The following is a 23,444-nucleotide window of genomic DNA, read 5'->3' as shown; positions in this document are numbered from 1 at the left end:
CGCGAAAATAGGCTTGATACAGAGCCGAAGCTTAATTTTATTTATTAACTACTGTACGTCGCGGGCGGTTGTCGCTTCGAGTGAAAATGTTATTAGCTACGGTACTGTATTAGTCTGCTTTCGCGCGTGTAAATTACAAAAAAATATATTTATAATCTTTAATTAAAATGTAACCATTAAACTAATAATCGATATTTTTTGTAAGTAATTAGCTTGTACTTTAAACTAACTTCTACGCTTTGAAAGAATTTAAAAAAATTATAAACAACATAGTAATTGTATGTTTACTTTGCTATTTCATAACTTTTTTGAAAATGGTTGCAAAAAAGTTTTAAAGCATTCATTGTCAAGATCCTTAAAATACGCGTTTTACCTATTTTTTAAAGTTAGAATATAATAAAAACTTTCTGAGAAACATTAATTTGTTTATAACTATTTTTTTAAACATTTAAAGATTATTCAAAAAAATTAAAAATTTATATTTTGTTGACAAAATATTAAATAGGCATCTTATATTTATAAGATTTCAAAGTTTGATCAGTGTATCATAATTATTTTGGTTTTTATTGCGACCGTAAATTATTAATTAACAATTAAATTGTTGCTAAAATATTCGTTTAATTTTCATCGGCTTCTGAAACTATAATCTAAACCAAGAAAACTTTTATGTCACCGAGTTATTTAACTATTGGTAGATAATTTCTTATCTAAAACTTTATTTGAAATTTAAAGATTTTGTTGGGAAAACCCGCATTTTCCGAGGAAAATTTTCGTCGGAGCAGATCGGGAAAAACATGTCTATATGTAGAATTTAATTTCGGTGAATTTTTATTAGGGTGTTTTTGGTGTAGAGTTAAAATGTTCGGAGTTATGGAGCAAAAATTGAAAAAAACACGATTTGGGGGCGCCATTTTGTTAATAAAAAAAGTAGCACACTATCTGCGGACTTTGCATACCTATATTATTAATATATATAATAATAAGCTTCGATTCCAGCAATAAAATTGCTGGTAAATAACTTTTCCCAAAAATGGCCTATTCTCCGATAATCAGCCCAGACTATTTGACGGTTCAGAGAAAACACTACCTACCAATTTTAATTTAATTTATCTTCCACCTGATTAAATTTTCCAAAGCCGTCCCTGACTTTTATATTTAATTTTGCTAAATGGCTGGTCTTAATAATATTCTCGACAAGATTTTTTTGTTCGTGGTTTATTTTAATTAGTTTTTGATTATATGCTTAAATATTAGGTACTGGATTTGTGATTTTATGAATATTAATCTAGACATCCATTAACTTACAATTTTTTTGAAGGCTTTTGCGTTGTGTTTTGCACTGCACTTTCCTTTAAGTATTTATCTTATTTTTAATATTTTATTATTTGTTTATACCACTTAATTTTTGATTTTTATGAGAGCTAAATTTTCCACGTTGTTCACTTTCGATTTCCAGGACCGGACCGTCGCACTTTTACATAAGAAATGTAAATTGTGCTATTCAAACTATTTTTTCCTTAGTTAAGTCAGCTTTGTAATGAGATTTTGGCCGTATTTGAAGATTAACTCAGAAAAATTAGTACTATTACAGTGTTACTTTGTCTTTCTCTTCTGATTGCTCTTAAATAAAATATTTAATTAACTTATTTTTAGGAGAGACGAAGATTGGTGCGCCACGGGCCAAGGAAACGTTGACAAAGCCACCGCTATATCACAACTGATCAACAAACACCAGGAACAGAAAGAAGCCTTTCTGAAGGCTTGTACTTTAGCCCGAAGGACTGCCGAAACATTTTTAAAATACACCACTCGAAGTCTACAGTTTTATAATTACTCGAATACTAGCGGAAACCACGAAGCTAGAGTTAAGGGAATATTGGAGAAGTTACTGAATCAGGAGAATAAGGTGCTAGAGCATTGGACTCAAAGGAAAAAGAAGTTGGATCAGTGTCAACAGTTTGTTCTGTTCGAAAGGTCTGCCAAACAAGCTATCGAATGGATCCATGAGACAGGTAAGACTTTATTATTGGTGTTGTTTAATTGATAATGTACTAAATACAGTTTATCCCAAACCCTTTTTTCAGTGCGTCATAGTTTGTCGAATTGGCTCTAACGCGTTAAACTCGAAGTGACAGAAAAAACGTACGTCCGTGATTTTTATAGGTACATAGAACTTCGAAAATTAAGTATTCGTTAAAGGGCATTTTCATATTAAAGCGACTTATACTTATAGATGTCTATTTAGTGAACAATTATAATACTCTAAATAAATAACCAATACATGATGCGAATAAACATAATTTGAAACAAAAGCAATCTATCGTGACAGTACTTTCACAATATTACCTAATGACCTAATGGATAAAATGAAAACAAAATAAACTTTTATAGTAGTATGATACAATTGATCCAAAAGATGGCATAACCCAGACATCCAAAGTGAAAGTTATCCTTCAACACCAAAGTTCTGTATGGTCCACATAATGTTCAGAAAAAAGTCACACCATTTTGAGCGTCGGGTTTGGGGGGGAGAGGGGGGAGAAATCGGTACATTCGTAGTTTTTTTTTGCGTTTTTCGTCAATATTTCTAAAACTATGCGATTTAGCGTGAACAATCTTTTACACAAAAATGTTCTACATTAAATTTGAAATAAAAAAGGTCCTATGCATAATCCTTCTAAAATGAACGGTTCCAAAGTTACGGAGGTAGTATATAATTAGTCCAAAAAAAGGCATAACCCAAACATCCAAAGTAAAAGTTTTCCTCCAACACCAAATTGTTCTATATGGTCTACATATTGTTCAGTAAAAAGTTACACCATTTTGAGCGTCCGGTTTGGGGGGGGGATGGGAGGGAAGTCGGTAAATTAGTAGTTTTTTTACGTTTTTCGTTCGCCAATATTTCTAAAACTATGCTTTAGCGTAAACAATGTTCTATACAAAAATATTCTACATAAAATTTAAAACAAAAAAGGTCTGATTGTTATAAAATCAACGGTTCCAGAGTTACGGAGGGTGAAAAGTGGAAGTTTTCGATACTTTTTATATTATTGGGCAATTGATGATGATTTTGGGTGGTGAGGTTGACGTTTCTTCAAGGGATTGTCACTAACATACCATCATCGGCCACTGAAATAGCAAATTTTATTTACAAAACACAATCCCGTTTTAAGAAAATTTCTTTCATCGGTAATAATATTATAAATTGCCCAAAAAATATAAAAAGTATCGAAAACCTCCACTTTTCACCCCCCGTAACTCTGGAACCGTTGATTTTGTAACAATTATGTATGGTCCTTTTTTGTTTTAAATTTTATGTAGAACATTCTTGTATATAACATTGTTTACGCTAAAGCACAGTTTTACAAATATTGACGAAAAACGTAAAAAACTACTAACTTACCCTCATCTCCCCCCCCCCCCCAATCGGACGCTCAAAATGGTATAACTTTTTACTGAACAATATGTGGACTATATAGGACAATTTGGTGTTGGAGGAAAACTTTTACTTTGGATGTTTGGGTTGGGCCTTTTTTTGGACCAATTATACTATACTACCTCCGTAACTTTGGAACCGTTCATTTTAGAAGGATTATGCATAGGACCTTTTTATTTCAAATTTAATGTAGAACATTTTTGTATAGAAGGTTAGAATAGAATAGAATAGAATAGAATACTTTATTGGTATAGCTTTACAGCTGCCATCATAAAGATGGATATACACGTCAGATATACAACACAATATAGTCACAGACACATAATCAAATACCTATACATACACTTAAATTTTAGATTTAACATAATGTACATTGATAAATATGAAAATTATTAATATTAGACAGAACTCATAACAGCAATCTAGTTGCTAAGTATTCTTCTACACTGTAGAATGCATGTTTACATAGTATACTTTTCACAACTCTTTTGAATTTCACCGGATGCAAAGATCTAACTTCATTTGGAAGATGATTATATAGCCTGACCCCCACATAATCTGTGGACTTCTCAAATTTGGATAGTTTGTGACCAACAGTAACAAACTGATTGGCATTCCTAGTTGAGTATGCATGTAAATCAGAATTTCTCTTGAATGAATGTAAATTATGCTTAATATACAATATGGATTTCAAGATATATATGGAAGGCAACGGTAAGATATTGTTATTAATGAAAACTTGCTTACAAGTATGCCCAAAAGGAATATTGAAGATAAGTCTAATAATTCTCTTCTGTTTAATAAACACTGTGTCTGATTTATGCTAAACCGCATAGTTTTAGAAATATTGACGAATAACGTAAAAAACTACGAATTTACCGATTTCTCCCCCCCTCTCTCCCCCAAACTCGACGCTCAAAATGGTGTGACTTTTTTCTGAAACATTATGTGGATCATATAGAACAATTTGGTGTTGGAGGATAACATTCACTTTGGATGTCTGGGTTTGGGTCTAGTTATACCATACTATAGTAAACATCGCTCAGGATTTGTATATTTTTGATGAACATCATTCCTTGCAATAGGACATTTCAAGAAAGGCACATTTAATGTTTATTTATATATAAATCTCATTAAATAATAATTTAATTAATTATAATGACTAGAAATGTGTACAGGAAGAAGTAGAGGATGAAGAAGAAACGTGTAAAATAAAATAATAGTTCTGACTTCTGACACCAAAAGCTAACGTTTCTTTAGAAAGCATTAAAAATGAAATGAGGCTGAAATAGTTTTTATAAAAATCGTTTTTAATGTTTTTTGTTTCATTTCTTCTATCTTTTGAAATGCCTTATTCAAAAGTGACAATGAATAATCACTTTTTGTTAAAATATATGTTCTTTTTTCCAAAAAGGCGTTTTTGAAAAAAAACTTTTAATATTTATGTTATGATTTGGATTATGGTGGGAAAAATAAACAATCCCTAAATCGCATTTGATTTTATTTGGGAATAAAGCCACAATTTGTGGCGTTATTCCCAAATAAAATAGTCAAATAATATATCAAAAAGGAAAACATGTAAACTGTGAAAACTATAAGTCTGTCATCGGTATGCTTTAAAATATATACGAAAATAATAGAGAAGAGACTAAGACAATAAGTAGAAATGCAATAGGGAGAACAAGCGGCATTTAGACCAGAAAGACAGACAAATGACAACATATATATCATAGGGAAAAATTAGTATAAGCATTCGTAGACTAGACCTAAAAGCAGCATTTGACACGATAGAACAACAGATTATAGGGAAATTCTTGAGGAAAATAAATGTACCAAATAAATTCATCAAAATTATAGAAAGTACTTACGAAGAGGTAAAAGAAATAGTACGAATGGTAGGAGAAAGATCGGTACACAGGTATTAAACAAAGAGATAGTCTCAGCCCTTTGCTATTTCTAATAGTAATGAACGAATTGATAAACAACCGAAACTACAGAAAAAACCAACCAACTACAGACAATAGTAGGATACCATAGGTTAAAACTGGTAACAATAAAGTCCTTAATGTATGCGAACGACATAGTACTAATATAGTGTAGGAAACAGAGGTTGAACCTTGCAAAATGGACACAAGTCCGGTTTATTTTTTTTCTGTTATATCAAGGGGTGCTTATTGTAAGACTAATTTCTTCTGAAAAAACTTCGCCCCGGAACCCCCCTTTTCACCCCTTTAAAGGGGGTAATTTGTGATTTTTGCAGAACGTAGCCCTTCCTGTACCTTTTACTAAAAATTTTTTTATAGTAATATGAAGAGGACTATATTTGGACAAAGTTGACAAGTTTTTAAAAAGGATGTTTTTAAAAAGTATATTTTTCCCTAACTGTAACGGAAATTAAGAAGAAATCCTGCGGCAATTATTCACAAATAAGTGACTGATTTTTTGGTATAGGTTTCACTTAAGCGTAATTGCCCTATTTTTAATTACAGGGTGTTACATTTAAAAAAAAACCCTTTTTATACCATCTGAACCGTTTATGCTAGAGTAAAAAGACTTTCAACGATTACCCATGTACTGGTGCTATTTACAAATTTGTATAATGCACCCCCATTTTTTCCCCGGAACCAGCCCAAAAACAAGAAGAATAAAGTGATTTTCTTGGAATCCTTCACACACAATGCCCTTTATTAATATGCTTCATATATAATTTTGTGCACGTTATTATTACCCATGCATGGACACCAAAAGCGGTTTCCTAGTGCAACCCCTGTAGCCAAAAAAATAAATAAAATGGGGGGTTGAAATTTCTTTTTTGTTTTTTGCTTTTTGATCCATATGGGCATATGCTTCATCAATAGTGCTTTTCAAAAATATATATGGTTATTGCAACATCCCTGCGGAAACCACCACTATCCTTGAAAATATACTGCAGAAACTACCCCTATCCCTTGGCGAGGATGTTTTTACGATTTTCTCATTACCTATACATTCTTTTTAAACAAAACTTATACAAGGTTAAAGACCACTATTTACTCTAAAAATTAGGTCCTATTCATTTTTTTCGTATAAGCAACCGTTACGGCACAGTGGCGCCGTAAACCTCATATGCTTTGGCGGGCTCCAGTTTTTGTTTTTTTTTTCATCTGTTCGTTTTATTGATAAAGTGCTTATGTAAAATAAAACAACACAGTGTAACCTACAAATTATGACCTATGCACATTTTACAATCTTTGCGCCCCAAAGCCACAGTGGTGGCCCAAAATCAATTTTTGCATATTTTCGCCACCTACACGCATTTTATTGCATTAATGCTACCTTAATAGCACAATATTCACTTTTAAGTGGTCGCTAAGCAGTGGCGGATCCAGAGAGGGGTGATGGGGGCGATCACCCCCACCCCCCTCTCAAACCAAGTGATATTATATTTAAAGATTATAAAAATATTCATTTATTTTTATAGAAATTTAACCAATTGGCACCCCCCTCTTAACGATGCTGGATCCGCCACTGTCGCTAAAGCATAAAAAGTGCGCCATTCTTATAAAAATAATAATATAAGTATTTCTATAAAAATAAATGAATATTTTTATAATCTTTGAATATAATATCACTTGGTTTGAGGGGGGGGGGGGTGACTAGCGACCACCTAAGGGTAAATATTGTGCTATTAAGGTAGCATTAATGCATTAAAATGCGTGTTGGTGGCGAAAATATGCAAAAATTGATTTTGGGCACCACTGTGGCTTTGGGGCGCAAAGATTGTAAAATGTGCATAAGTTATAATTTGTAGGTTACACTGTGTTGTTTTATTTTACATAAGTACTTTATCAATAAAACGAACAGATGACGAAAAAAAAAACAAAAACTGGAGCCCGCCAAAGCATATATGAGGTTTACGGCGCCACTGTGCCGTAACGGTTGCTTATACGAAAAAAATGAATAGGACCTAATTTTTAAATAGTGGTCTTTAACCTTGTATAAGTTTTGTTTAAAAAGAATGCATAGGTAATGAGAAAATCGTAAAAACATGCTCGCCGAGGGATAGGGGTAGTTTCTGCAGTATATTTTCAAGGTTTCCGCAGGGATGTTTTAATAACCATATATATTTTTGAAAAGCACTATTGATGAAGCATATGCCCATATGGATCAAAAAGCAAAAAACAAAAAAAAAATTTCAACCCCTTATTTCATTTATTTTTTTTGGCTACAGGGGTTGCACTAGGAAATCGCTTTTGGTGTCCGTGCATGGGTAATAATAACGTGCACAAAATGATTTATGAAGCATATTAATAAAGGGCAATGTGTGTGATGGATTCCAAGAAAATCACTTTATTTATTAATTCTTCTTTTTTTTTGGGTGGTTCCGGGGAAAAATGGGGGTGCATTATACAAATTTGTAAATAGCACCAGTACATGGGTAATCGCTGAAAGTCTTTTTACTCTAGCATAAACGGTTCAGATGGTATAAAAAAGGGGTTTTTTAAAATGTAACACCCTGTAATTAAAAAAAAGGGCAATTACCCTTAAGTGAAACCTATACCAAAAAATCAATCAATTATTTATGAATAATTGCCGCAGGATTTCTTCTTAATTTCCGTTACAGTTAGGGAAAAATATATTTTTTTTTAAAACATCTTTTTTAAAAACTTGTCAGATTTGGGGCGCCACCCCCGCTAAACGGTGGATGATAGACAGATGCTGCCGGGAAATAAATCGTAGAAAATATAGTCCTCTTCATATTTCTATACAAGAAATTTTTTGTAAAAGGTACAGGAAGGGCTACGTTCCGCAAAAACCACAAATTACCCCCTTTAAAGGGGTGAAAAGGGGGATTCCGGGGCGAAATTTTTTCAGAAAAAGTTAGTTTTATAATAAGCACCCCTTGATATACCAGAAAAAAAAATAAAACCGGACTTGTGTTCATTTTGCAAGGTTCAACCTTTGTTTCCTACACTAATAGCAGATTCCGACAATAAAATGCAGAAACTAATGGATATATGGGTAGAACAAATAGAAGAACTAAAAATGGAAATAAACGAGGAAAAAGGTAAGATAACGATAATCAGCGGCAAATAAGATAAGGAAGATAACGAATTAAAGATAAAATGTAAAAACTTAGAATTGGAAATAGTTGAAACTTACGAATACCTGGGAAGTATAATTACTAACGATGGAAACTAGACTGGGAAATAACAAATAGAGCAAAGATATCAAACAAGTTATACTATGCGTTATCCCCAATACAACGAAAAGAGAACCTACACCAGAGACAAAAATATATAACACAATAGTGATACCGACTGTGCTCTATCTAAGTGAAAACTGGACAATTCTGCAAAACCATAAGAGCAGGATAAATGCAATGGAAATGAGACACCTAAAAAGGATTGTTGGAAAGACAACATGACTATTGAGAGAGCAATGGAGAGGAGAATGGACAACCAAAAACTTATAATAAATTAATAGAATAGCAAAGAGACAAATGAACTGGTATGAGGATATAATGAGGATGTAACCCAACACAAATCCAGAAATGGCAATGAATTGTTTTTATTATTCATAGTGATTCTTACAAGAACCACAAAGTTGATAATTAGACCAGGGCGCATCTGTAAAAATATTATTACATTTGGATGTTGAGAGGTGACTCATATTTTTTTTTAAAGAAATTGCTTTAAAATAACTCATATAATAATATTTAAGTTATCCTCCCACTCAAAAAGGTCCGGAACATTGTTTAAATAATCAAAATGTCAAAAAATGAAGGAAAAATTCGATTTCTTTCTTGGTTTTTTTGATTATAACTTTAAAAGTATTCATTTTCTAGAAAAGTTGCACCATTATAAAAGTTGCATAATTAAATTTCCTACAATATAGGATTAACTATAAATTTTAAAAATTGTCACCCTTGTTGAAAAATAGCAATAATTTCGAAAAAACCATAAAAAACAAGTATTCGTATTTTACGTTTCTTAACCATTTATGCTACACTTAGGACCTTCATATTTCACCCAGAAAAACTTTATGATAATATCATAAAAGTATTGTTTTATCATATTATGATAAAACAATACTGTAAATTTCATTAAGATCGGTTTAATATATGTATTTTGCAAAATAAATTTTGCAATCCAGCTTCCGCAAAAAAATTCATTTTTTCAAAATGTTGCAGCACTAAAAATAAAGCAGACAGCAAGTTGAATTTTTTTACATATAAAAGAATACTGTACCTTCCATTTGCAATTTGCAAAATTAAAATTGGTTAACTACCACGGCGTCAGGAATTTTTTTAAATAAACAATAATTTTTGGTGCTTCGCGCAGGACAGCGGATATTTTCGCTCTGATTGGGCATTCCAGTGACCATTGATAATGATTGATAAATTTAAATTTTTAGTACATTTCGAAATAAATAAATAAATTTGTTTATTGCAAAATAAAAACACATACTCTGTCCTTTGAAATAACACTTTTTTAGCAAAAACTTTCTTTGTTTATATATTTTAACTTAGAAAATAAAAGTGTATTATTTTTAAATATATGCAATTGTTTAACCCTTACCGAGCATAATAAAAGTAAAAAGTAGATACCTTACCTACTAACTAGGATATTTTTTCAATAATAAATCACTAATATTCTAACTAGATACGACTCAACAAACTTCATCAAATAATACACGACGTTACAGGTTAGCTGCCAAACAATTCAATGGGTCGAAGTGCATGTTTATGCCACCTGTGCAAAAAGGGCCAAACTATTTAATATTTACACTATGTAGACTACAGGCAACGCCATGCAGTTACTTAAAATTCGAATCAGAATAGACATTTTATTGAATCGTTTACCTATGTTGCCGAACGGAACATACAACAAAATATAGAATAAGAAAATAATATATTAGATAAAGATTGGAAGAAATTTTGGTGGAAATCAACTTGTGTGAATCGAACACCGCTGTCCTGCGCGTAGCACCAAAAATTAATGTTTATTTAAAAAAATTCCTGACGCCGCACAGTGGTTCCAAATGCTGAATACGTGGTCATGAGGCGAAGAAAAATGTCCCTATCTGGGGATTTTCATGTTTACATTTGTTTTCTCATACTATCGTAGAGTCGTAATACGCAGGTATAAGGATCAGACTGGATATATTGTGGCTCATAGCTCAGGAACAAGTGAGCCATGTACGAGGGTATTTTGGCCGGCAGAGAAAGTGAAAAAGAACGCGTATATTGAAAACGCTGTAAAACGTTTTATAGTTTATCAATTTTATCGCTGTAAAGCAGATTCTTCCTTTTCAAGTATATAGTATTGTAAGATGTAAGTTACCTTAAGATTTAGTAACAATAAATACCTTAAATTTATTAATGCATAAATAGTGAAAATATACTTGAAATAATTCAACTTTAATAAAGATACATTTAAAAAACACAAAATTCTGCATAATTCTGCGACTAATTTTTATTAATCTTAAAGTATATAGTAAGAAGATACAGAATCACTTTGATTTAGCTGCCTATAACTGCCTATGCATTGCTGGCAGTTGTTTGAATATAAAAGTGGGAAATGAGGCATATTACATGATTCTGGCGATTGTTCAGTATGTATGGGCCGGTTGTACATAAGTAATAGTTTCTGGATACTGTACTCATAAACAAAATATATTGGTAATCAGTTATTTTAAAAGACCCTTATAATATAAAATTTTAAATAAAAATACGTTTAAAATAAAATTTTCGAATTTCTGTCGGCCATATTGGATCCACCATTTTGTTTTTAAAAAAAGTAATGTTAGATTTGTAATCAGGAACCTTAAACTACCAAATTTAATAAAAAACATTGCGTTTTGATTGATATTTTCGATTTTTGTCCGCCATGTTGAATCCGCCATTTTGTTTTTCAAAAAAAATAATGTCAGATTCGTAATCAGCGATGCCAAAAACCCTTAAAAACGAAAGTAATTCCGAAGTGCAAGAACAATAAACGCTTTTAAAGGTTCATGACCACGTTTTCGGCATTTGGAACCACTGTGCGCCGTGGTAGTTAACCGATTTTAATTTTGCAAATTACAAATGAGAGGTACAGTATTCTTCTATTTGTGAAAAAATTTTTAACTTGCTATCTGCTTTATTTTCAGTCCTGCAACATTTTGAAAAAATGATTTTTTGCGAAAGCTGGATTGCAAAACTTATTTTGCAAAATCTATTGAACCGATCTTAACTAAATTTACAGTGTTGTTTTACCATATCATAAAGTTTTTCTGGGTGAAGTATGAAGGTCCTATGTGTAGCAGAAATGGTTGAAAAACGTAAAATTCGAATACTTGTTTTTTATGTTTTTTTCGCAATTATTGCAGTTTTGCAACAAGGGTAATAGGTCTGGATCCCGCGTATGAAAAAAAAGTTGATTAATAGCAAGCTGAAAATTTGTTAATAGCTTAAGGGTGTCTAGTCGGACAAACTTTGATATATGGGAACACTGGAACAGGGGCAGTTTTAATTGTGGAACAGGTTAAAAATTTGGAACGGTCAGACCACGAAAACGGCACATTTATTTTGTCCAACAGAATAGACTTAAACTCTCCGAACAGAGATTAAACCCTCATGCAAAAATCAGACTGCTACTTATCACCAAATGGGCGTTTTAATGAGTGGAACATGTAGAATATATCAAATGACAGGAATTTTGACAGGTGATAAATAGCAGTTTGATTTTTGCATGAGAGTTTAATCTCTGTTCGGAGAGTTTAAGTATATTCTGTCGGACAAAATAAATGTGTCGTTTTCGTGGTGTGACCGTTCCAAATTTTTAACCTGTTCCACAATTAAAACTGCCCCTGTTTCAGTGTTCACATATATCAAAGTTTATCCGACTAGACACCCTTAAGCTATTGACAAATTTTCAGCTTGCTATTAATCAACTTTTTTTTCATACGCGGGATCCAGACCTATAACAATTTTAAAATTTTTTAACCATTCATATATTCTAGAAAATTTAATTACGCAACTTTTATTTTAGTGCAACTTTTCTCGGAAGTGAATACTTTTAAAGTTATAATCAAAAAACGACGAAAAAAATCGAATTTTTCCTTCATTTTTTGACATTTTGATTATTTAAACAATGCTCCGGACCTTTTTGAGAGGGAGGATAACTCAAATATTATTATTTGATTTATTTTCAAGCAATTTCTGCAAAAAAATTAGAGTCACCTCTCAACGTCCATCTCAAAACAGATCCGCCCTGGACTAAATAGATGCAGTACTCCAAGAGGAAGTCGGCGCTTTATTTTAAGTACATCAATCATCAAAATTTTAAGAATAAGTTTTTTGAAAGATTTAACAAAAGTAAATATTGACATTTGAATTAGTTTATGTTTAAATTAAAAACTAATTACATATTCACTTTTTTGTGATAATATTTATTTTTATTATAACAAATACTATGGTTCGGTTTAGGATCCGTTAATCCCAATATTACTCTGAATCACACACGCAAAGCAATAAATAAACACCCAATTTTCGGATTTCCTAAATGATACTTTTAATTGTTGATATTTATGTTTTTTTACGTTAATTATTCATATCATTATTCATCCCATTATGGGAAAACCGAACTTGATTATTGTTGTTATGATATGTATGTATAAAATATTAAATAGTTTTGTTTTAACGTTTGTAGGTGAATGTTATCTAACGACGCATGCAACGAATCTAGGCAACAATATCGAAGAAACTGAAAGTTTACTACGTGAACACAACGAATTTAAAGGAACTGCCAAAGAAACCCGAGAAAGAGTGAAACTGCTCATTCAGCTTGCCGATAGTCTCGTTGAAAAAGGACATGCGCACGCTTGCTCCATCAAACAATGGGTTGAAGCTGTCGATAATAGGTATTTAGCATATTTTTATCTCTAAAATTTAAGTCCCATCAATAAAGTTTGGACCTGACCTACAGAATTCACAGAAACATTTGTATGTTTCTGTGAACATTTGTATGTTTCACAGAAACATTTGTATGTTTATGTTTATACACCAATAAAACACCAACGATATATTGCGCCAGGTTGCGTTTTTTAATAATTATTTATGTACCAAGTCAGTAAAGTGACTCTTTATGAAACGAGTCTGATATTACGAGCAGAGGGAGCGAAACGAGCGAGGCGAGTAACAGACGAGTTCGATAAAGAGTCTTTACTGACGTGGTGCATACAAAATTTTATCGTCAACATAATTTGATATTGGTTTTAACACTTACTTGCAATTTACAATTCAAGAACTTTTTAAATTTTAGACGTAATAATAATTTCATGACAGTGATGACAGATAAGCTTTTCAAGATGGCCGCTTTCGATTTTTAATCGATAGTTGTCAATATTGAATAATTACTAAATCGGTAAAGTAAAATACCAGCTTTTCAAATATGTGAAAATATTTTTTCTACAGATAATATTTCTTATCGCCAACTGTCACTAAAGTCATTTATTATTGTACTCATTTGCCCTCATTTGCAGCAGTAAAGTATCACTTTATTGTACTGAAAGTAGAATTTTACTTTACCTGCCGCGATTAATCGAGATTGAATGTAAGTGGTCGATGACAGTAATCGATTATTTATTTGAGTTTTATAATTTATTGACTTTAATTATTAAAAATATTGTACAAAATTTACGACATTGTTAATACATTTATGTCAAAAAGTGAAACTCTGTAGTATTTTGTAATTAAATTTATATAAAATAAATCAAAACTTGACCGACTTAGTAATTATTCAATATTGATAAATATCGATTAAAAATCGAAAACGGCCATCATGCAAAAGTCATCTGTCATCACTGTCATGAAATTTTTATTACGTCTTAAATTTTAAAAGTTGTTAAATTTTAAATTGTAAGTAAGTGTTAAAACCAATATCAAATTGTTGGCGATAAAATTTTGTATGCACCACGTCAGTAAAGACTCTTTATCGAACTCGTTCTATCTATCGAAAGACTCGTTCTATAAAGAATAACTTTACTGACTTGATACATAAATAACTATTATATGAATATAATTACAAAATACTACAGAATTTCACTTTTTGACATAAATTTAAGAGGCTACAGTAGCGATCAACAGCTAGCAACAAACGCGTTCCAAGATTGCGGCTCTAATATTAAATATTTTGTCGAGATATTTGGCACACATATTCGTAATATAATAAAGAATGGCGGTACATAGAATTTCAGAAATATGTTAGTACGTGGAAATTACTCGATAACTAAATAAAATATTGAAAAAAGGAGCCTGTACCGCCATTAAGAAGAAAAAAAAAACTTTCTTCAAATAAACTTTTTTATCCCATGCCTAGATTTTGTGTAATCTTGGAACTACTAAAATTTTTTATTTCTAGCAAGAAATCGAACATATTATAACTAAATATGTAACTAATTAGGCAACATAGAGAAATTATCACTGTCATTTTGACAAACCTGCGTCAGATTTTCTCTAATCTGTTCTGTCATCTTTATCGATATCTGTTCAGTGCAGTAGTGTGTTAATTTAAGAATTCGTTATTGTTGTTTCATAGGAAAGTAGTGTTTATTGATAGTTAATTTATTATATATTTGTTGTTGTATAAGTTGTTGGCCTCTTTGAAAGAATAGATTGTTGTTAATTGTGAGTTTTAGTTATATGTAGGTAGGTAAGTATATTTTACGTAAAAATATTTCGAATTCTAATGCGAGTAGATTATAAAGTTTTAGGAGGATTTTTTATTCTAAAAATATTATCAATAGTTTAACAAAATGGAAAAAGGAAATCAAACGAAAAATAAAGTGAAACGTTTCAAGAAAAAGTCCATTAAAAACCGTGCCAAAATTATGCGAAAATCGAAATTTGTTTCGCTTCACAACAAAAAATGATTATTTATTATTGTTTTATTATTAGATATTTCATGCAAATACCTTTCTAAATACCTATCTTAACATAAAATTTTCACCCATTTTGGTTTATTTTTATAAATATCTATTTATTAATAATAAAATCGTTTTCTATTACTTCCATATAGCGCGACTATGATATTGTCAAAATATTAATCTTAGATAATGTCAAAGATTACCACTGTTGCCAAAGTTTATGATACTATTTCCCGAAGTTATATTTTGTTGCTACCTGTTGATCGCTACTGTTTACTCTTAATTGATAATATCGCAAAGTTTGTACAATATTTTTAATAAATAAAGTAAATAAATGTTAAGTTAATTCAAATAAATAATCGGTTACTGCCATCGACCACTTTACATTCAATTTCGGTTAGTTAATTTGATTAAAAATCGCGGCAGGTAAAGTAAAATTCTCCTCTTACATAGAGGTTTTGGGTACTGAGATCCATAAAACTCATAAAACTTGTCAGATACCTAGCTAGGTCACTGACCCCAACTTCATTACTTTTTACCTTATTCCTATGTATTATTTATGCACTTTATGAACACACTGTATAAACACTTTTTTGGCTGATCTACGTCATAAACAGTTTGGTAATTTGTCTATTATAATTCCTGATATTATGCCGTGTGTTCTTCCTTACCCATTTTCCATTAAATAACACCACATGATTTAAAAAATATCTTCAAAACTACATTTTATCCTAATCACTTTAAGTACTAATTTTCGTTGCTGAAGAATTACTAATCAACTATCTTTATACATAATTAGTTCATTTATTATTTTTAAAACTTAACGTTAACAACGAGCCACCACATTACAGAATGAACTTGACTTCCACTTTAATCTATGAATATTTAAAAGTCATTTGCAACGTTAATTTTTGTTTATCGTCAACTAATCGCTTTCGTTAATACAATTTTAGATACAAAAACTTTAGTTCTCGAATGGAAAATTATCGACAACAGTTAGAAGAAACGCTGGGCATTCAAGAAGAAGAAAGCGAGAAAAAGGAGTTGTCTATCGATAGAAATTCGGATCCTAATTTGGAAGCCAAAGTCAAAGAAGCCGCTGCCAAAGAATTAAAAGAATTGAACGAGGAAAAGAGAAGATCTGCAAGGAGGAAAGAGTAAGTGTAATTTATGATATTAATACTCAATTTTCGTCTGCTTTATATTTTTGAAATAACCCCTTACTTTGTAAATTGTCATAATGAATTACTCTGCTATGTTAACTCTTACAACTCGTATTTAATAACATAGCATATAACAATTTTAACCTAACATTTATGAACCTAACCTAGAATTTAGAAAATTCTTAAACCATAGGCCATTCCAACATGCTGTCAATTTTAAAATCAATCTGACAGCGGGAGGCAAACATAAATATTATTCTATGAGTTCTTAATGTGTTTTAGATCATGTTAGTTGCATTTATTTGTAATTTTGTTTTGTACAAGGATTAATTTAACATTTTTACTGGAATAATCGATAATATGCTTAATTTCTGTTGTGTTTTGAAGTGTGTAATGCGAAATAATCGTGATAAAGTTCAGTTTTATCAGTTACCATCAGTGCTGCATTTTAAGCATAAAACCAACTGAACTAAATAAGTTATGATCTGAGAGACAAAAACAATGCTTAAATATAGTAATAAAGCTATAAAATGTCCTATAAAAATACTAAATACCTAACTACTGTACCTACTAGCAACATCTGTTTTGTCTGCCAACAACTTTCGAAAATATTCACTCATCTTTATTTATTCTCTGCTTTAAATAAAGTCGTTCAAGTACTTCTACAATTAATAACTACACAAAACGGCAACAAAATGTTCGCAAAATATAACTAAAAAACTATTAAAGTGGTAAAAAACTTAAGAAACACAATGTTAAAAAATATAAAAATGTTCGTTCGCGGACCCTGACGCGGACTTTTACCAGAGACATGTTAAGGATAGACCGGGCTAGTCATATGCCACTCAATGCATCGAGGTGTAACGCCGACATAGGATTGAGTGGTCTAGCCATCTTTGTCTGTCACATGCGCGGGATCGCTTGGTTAAAAGAGATAGATAGACCACCGATCGACTGTTTCCGCGTTACGCTTTTTTGGTGAGTATGCCTTGTCTAAGCTTAATATGTCAATGACTTTTACTCATCGCATGCTCCACTTGTCGTCGACTAGTCCCTGACTGTCTCTCCGAATACACTTATCAATTGCCTCCCGGCAGTGACATAAACGTCAAAGTCAGTCTTGAATTTCAAGACTTTGACGTTTATGACACGGCTGGGAGTCAAATATTGTATTTATTTATATTTGTGTCACATTGTTTCTTAAGAGTTTTTTTACCGTTAACAGTTTTTTAGTTGTATTTTCCGAACATTTTGTTGTAGTTTTTAGTTGTGGAAGTACGTGAATTTAGTTTTAAGTAGTGAATAAATAAACATGAGCGAATATTTTCGAAAGTTGTTGGTAGGCAATACAGATGTTCCTAGTTGGTACAAGCAAAAGGTTGGCAAAATAAATGATATAGGTTCATTTTCCCTCAACGGATCTGAGTTAAATTACGGTGGAGACAGTTTTCCAAGCGCAAGTAATATTTAGACGTATGTAGTTAGATATTTAGCATTTTTATAAGACGTTTTATAGCATTTAACCATTGTTTTTGTCTCTCAGATGATACTAGTTGTTTTATTTTTAAAATGTAGCACTGATGGTAACCGCTAAACCTGAACTTTATCATGATTATTTCTCATTACACACTTCAAAACACAAAAGAAATGAGGCATATTATCTTTTTAAATTAATTCTTCAAGTGAAAATGTTAAAATAATCCCTGTACAAAACAATATTACAAAGAAACCCAACTAGGAAAAAACACATTAAGAACTGATAGAATAACATTTATGTTTGCCTCGCAGCCGCCATATTAATTTAATTTTGACAGCATGTTGGGATGCCCTATTGAATCTTTTGTCACATTACTTTTAATCAATAAACTTTCACAAAGATGTTTGGGTGGATAATAATTATGATAAAAAGCTATGAAGATAGGTGTAATGTGAGAAAGTACTCAGGAAATATAAAACAAAGAATAAATATATAATATATGATTAATATTAAATATGCAAATACCATTTTTATGTTTTCTCTCCACTTAATATGCACATACTTCTATTTCAAATATCTTTTTCCTAAAGATCAATTTTTCTCATAATTCCTTTTGTTTTAAGATTATCTTTTATATTTTTTGATGGTTGAGTTTCAGCAAATTTTCAAAGCATTTTCTGAACTTATTTCACTGACTCTACTGCCGTTTCTGTAGCTCACATTTTAGTAGGTATTTCTTTATTGCATAGTTAATTATAATGTTCTTATGTTATTAATATTCTGCATACTTGCTGATATTCTTTTTTTTTAGAGAAAGATTCTTGTAGGTCTTACGTAAGTCTGTAAGTCTCGTAGCACTACTATATCAAAGTGAAGGAATAATAATTATTGGAAGATCTATTAACAACATAAGATATGCAGATGACACAGTGTTTATGGCAAACTCTGCCTAACAACTTCAATTACTGCTAAACAAAACAAACAGTTTCTGTGAAAAATATGGACTAAAAATGAATATAAAAAGACCATATACATGATAATAACAAAGAAAACAAATATACAAACAAACATACATTTGGCAAATGTACCTATACGCTGTGAGCTCGTACGTAGAGGGGATATTTATAAATTCGCGAGCGCCAGTAGTGACAAGTCTGTAAACGTTTACTGGAAATTTGACATAAATGTCAAAGTGATTAATTTAAAATTAAAATTAAAAACATTAATTATAAAAAATATTAGTTGGTCAAAGCTGTGGTATATATTTTTACCTTAAATATACTTTTTTTACCTTTTAAAATATACCTTTTAAATACTGAATTTACGTTTTTTTAATGTTCCGTAATATGTAATTATAAATTAATCTATCAATCTTAGCGCCATCTACACGATAATTGTGAAAGTATCCGAAGTAAGAAATTAATGAGTAACGTCAAAATGATTAGCAAAATCTTAAAAAAATCTATTACAATTTAATTACGTTTTAGCGTTGTAAATATTAAGTGATAACAATTATTTTCAAAATACCGGTGAAAGTTGAATTAGTAATCCGCTAGGAGCGACACCAGCGAAGCTCAGAGCGTATAGAAATGGTTGATAAATGCAAATACCTAGAAACCTAGATGTCAGACAATAATGATAAAACAACAGAAATAAGGGCCAGTATAGAAATAACAAGAAATGTGTTTGTAAAAATGAAAACAATTCTCTGCAACAAAGACCTTAGATTAGAACTGAGAGTAAAAATTCTGAAATACTACGTGTTTTCGATACTGTAATATGGACTTGAAAGCTGGACATTGAAGCAAGAACACATAAATAAGCTACAGTCCTTTGAAATGTGTTACAGGGGGATGCTTAGAATAGCATGGACGCAGAAGAAAACTACACGGAAATATTGCGAAACACAATAAAAATGAGAAAATTACAATATCCGGGACACGTAATGAGGGGGCAGCGATATGTACTGCCAAGATTGATAACACAGGGAAAGATTAGAGGAGAAAGGAGTATAGGAGAAGGAGAGTGTCCTGGTTGAAGAATTTAAGGGACTGGTTTAAATGCAGTTCTATACAATTTTTCAGAGCAGCGGTAGATAGAGTAAAGATAGTGATGATGATGTACAACCGTTATGAGGCGGCACTTAAAGAAGAAGAAGAAGCACTGATAGATGAAATCTTGCCATCACATGCAATTTATTGGTCTTGCCCACACCTGTCCTAACACTAGTTGTTACTCCTTCATACATTGCAGCCTATATTCGATCTACAGTGGGTGATCATATTATTAGAGCCACCTAGTAAAATTCAATGTTTTAGAGGAAGGGTATATAATTGAGCTGTATCATATACATATTAATGGTTAAGTTTCCATTGGGCTGTCTTGTTACACATTATGAAAGTGCAATAAATAGTCTGACAATAGTGGCAACACGCATGTGTGGCAATGCGTGACTCGGATGCCATTGTTTGTCAGTGCTTCCCAGTCTAGCTTGCAACTCGTGTGCCTATTATTTTGTATTCTTGGTGTTTAGAGTTATAATAAACTTTGCGAGTTTCCATTGCTCTCTAGTGATATTCTAACAGGCCTATATTAGTTTTTGTGAATTTAGTAAAAATTGCGCGTTCGTTACACTAGTGGTACCAGAACATCATGGGAAATCCAAAGACATCTCACCAAGGAAAATAACAGAAATAAAAACTTTAATATTCAATACTAATCACTCCAACAGAAACATAGCATCCATCTCTAAAGTTTCGAAGGCAACGTAGACCGTATATAGAAAAAACTTACATACCATTATTAAACAAAAGTAAAATTTTCTGAGGTGGCTCTAATAATATGATCACCCACTGTATATAGCATGCGAAACCAAACATATCTCTGTTGACGATTGAGTAATAGATAAAAGGCAAAGCAGATAAATATGGAAATTATTTCATGATAATGATCATATTGAGGTCTCTTTGGCATCTCCGTTGTTGTTAAAGAACACCAGAGGTGTTGAAATTCACATAATTTTCCTAAGTAAAGAATAATATTGTGATAAACTAATAAATATTTTAATAAAATGTACGAGGAAAAAATTTTCTGTAGTTGGCTGTATACCATATATTACAAAAAACCATAAAATTCTTTATAAAAGGTATATTTGTTAAAATCCCTATACAGGGCTACATCACAGAACAGAACTAGTTCTCAATCGGTTGACCGATCATCATCAGTGTGTGCCTAAAATGTGTATAACATGATAAAAGAATGCAAAGTATTTAAAATTTTGACTACGATCTTAAAAAGTTATAGGTTATACTCACTTGAATCTAACATGCTAACCACCAAAGTAAAAAATATTTGGGTAAAAACCCTTTACAATTAACCCGTTATAGGAACATGGAAAAATGATGTGAATTTAAACATGGATGTTTAAAATATCCAATGTTTCATGCTCGAGGTACAATTGAGCTCAATTTGACTTGTTCACATCATGGCTGTATGGAAGCAAGTGGCTTTGATAGCGGAAATTCTGAATGATGACATGACAGAAATGACAGTTCCACAGGAAGTTAAAATTCCCCTGTTAGTTTTGTAATATTTATTGTTAAGTTTGTTAAATTATGAACAATAAAAATAGTCGCTCCCACTGTGGTAAATAATCTGTTTAAATGAAAATAAACTTGATGTAAAAGTTAGAATATTTGTAATGAAAGAGATAGGCAAACCACATTACACGTTAGAACGAAAACTTGATAAACGTTATTAAGCCCTCTTATGTGAACATCTAGGGCTTAGAAAAGCAATTTTATGTTGATTTCAAGTTATCGATTTTATTCGAATGATTGGGAGTTCTTACAGTATGTGGAAGTACAATAAAAGATCATAACGGGGGTGATAGAGGTGTAGAACTGTCTCATAATCTGGGATGGATGTATAAGACAAGCTCAGATTCATGCGACTATTTTCCAAGGGCTCTGCAGGCTACCTACTCAGAACTCTAAGGGTTCGACAAAACAGACCGTCATATGATACAGTTAACCATAGGGGAGAGGGTTGAGTGTTAAAGGTTTATGAGATTATAATGAAAATGTGAGATGAACGGGACCCAGAAAGAGTAGTGAGACTGTTAAATTTATTTATTATTTTATTTATTATTTGTTTTATTTATTATTTATTTATATATTATAAATATTTTAATGTTTCAGATTTATAATGGCCGAACTCCTACAAACAGAACGTACTTACGTCAAAGACTTAGAAACATGCATAACCTGTTTCCTGCACGAAATGAGAAACTCACCAGCAGCAACCTCATCTTTTCTATCCAAAGAAAGCATTATTTTCGGTAATATGGAGGAGATCTACGAATTTCACAATTCTATATTCTTGAAAGAACTCGAAAAGTATGAAACGATGCCTGAAGATGTTGGCCATTGTTTTGTAACGTGGGCTCAGAAATTCGATATGTACGTCACTTATTGTAAAAATAAACCTGAAAGTAACAGTTTCTTAGTTCAATATGGCGGAGGATTCTTCGAAGAGTTGCAGAAAAAGCACAAATTAGAACATCCTATAGCCGCTTTCCTGATAAAACCTGTTCAGAGAATAACTAAGTACCAGTTACTATTGAAAGATCTGCAAAGTTGCTGTGAAGAAGGTCAAGGTGAAATTAAAGTGAGTAAAATTTATTGTTTCTGTAGTTTCATCTGATTTAACAAATTATGTGGTGTTTAGTAAATCTCTTTTATTTGGAAATACTGACTTAACTTTAAGTATCCAGTTCTGTCAAATTAAATCCTATCTATCCAAAAAAGATTATGTCATTTTCGTGTAAAAGATCCAGGTTTCTCCAACAGAGAATATCCGAGTCAACAGGTAATAGTGTCCATTTCTCTAGGGTATTTTACACTTTGACACTCCGACTGGCAAGAGTTCTCCACGTAGGAAAGACAAGGTTATGACCAGTTGAGAATTCTTCTCGAGGCTCTAGACGTTTAGAAATATCTTCTTTACATTTAGAAAGACCAGCTCATTCTGATGGATCCTTTTCTTTGATTTCAATCATCATGGAGTGATTGTCCGGAGTCTTCAGTTTGTTTTTTTATTCCATGGTAACTTTCTGTCCTTATGACAACTTTACTACTGAGATCAAGTGGAGCTATACCAAGGATAAAGTAAAGCTAAGTGATGGCCGTGAATTTCAGACGTCCACTAATTATTCTAGAAGACTCGTTGATATCAAAATATCTACACCTAGTATGTACCGATGCGGCCCATATTCTTTAGCCGAAACACAGAGTGCAAGAGTTTGAAGAGTGGAATGATTTAGCCCCATTTTTGGTTTATAGTTTTCAGAGAATATTGTTTCTAGTTGTTAGTTTGCCTTTCAGTTTCAAACAATGACCTTTGAATAACAAAGTGTTGTTAAGGGCAACTTCAAAATATTTAGGAGAAGCTTGGTGCTTAAGTTTTGATGTTCAGTTGG

At 31.7% G+C, this 23,444-nt stretch overlaps 1 protein-coding gene across 5 annotated transcripts in view; it reads left to right on the top strand.

The window, feature by feature from the left end:
- Window positions 1–23,444, top strand: part of LOC126885284 (kalirin) — a 1,143,465-nt gene that overhangs the window by 448,748 nt on the left and 671,273 nt on the right. For all 5 annotated transcript variants that reach the window (XR_007698367.1, XM_050651791.1, XM_050651792.1 and 2 more), the window contains 4 exons: window positions 1,654–2,012; window positions 13,111–13,321; window positions 16,279–16,482; window positions 22,165–22,633. Coding sequence is in view for 4 of the 5 variants with exons in the window: in XM_050651791.1 (XP_050507748.1) it covers window positions 1,654–2,012; window positions 13,111–13,321; window positions 16,279–16,482; window positions 22,165–22,633 (1,243 nt within the window). In the remaining variant the exon portion in view is untranslated. The remainder of the gene's footprint in view (window positions 1–1,653; window positions 2,013–13,110; window positions 13,322–16,278; window positions 16,483–22,164; window positions 22,634–23,444) is intronic.

The sequence above is a fragment of the Diabrotica virgifera genome, chromosome 5 (genome assembly GCF_917563875.1).
Source record: "Diabrotica virgifera virgifera chromosome 5, PGI_DIABVI_V3a".
Classification (NCBI taxonomy): domain Eukaryota; kingdom Metazoa; phylum Arthropoda; class Insecta; order Coleoptera; family Chrysomelidae; genus Diabrotica; species Diabrotica virgifera.
The sequence above is the reverse complement of the archived record's forward strand: the minus strand, read 5'-3'. Positions and strand labels throughout refer to the sequence as shown.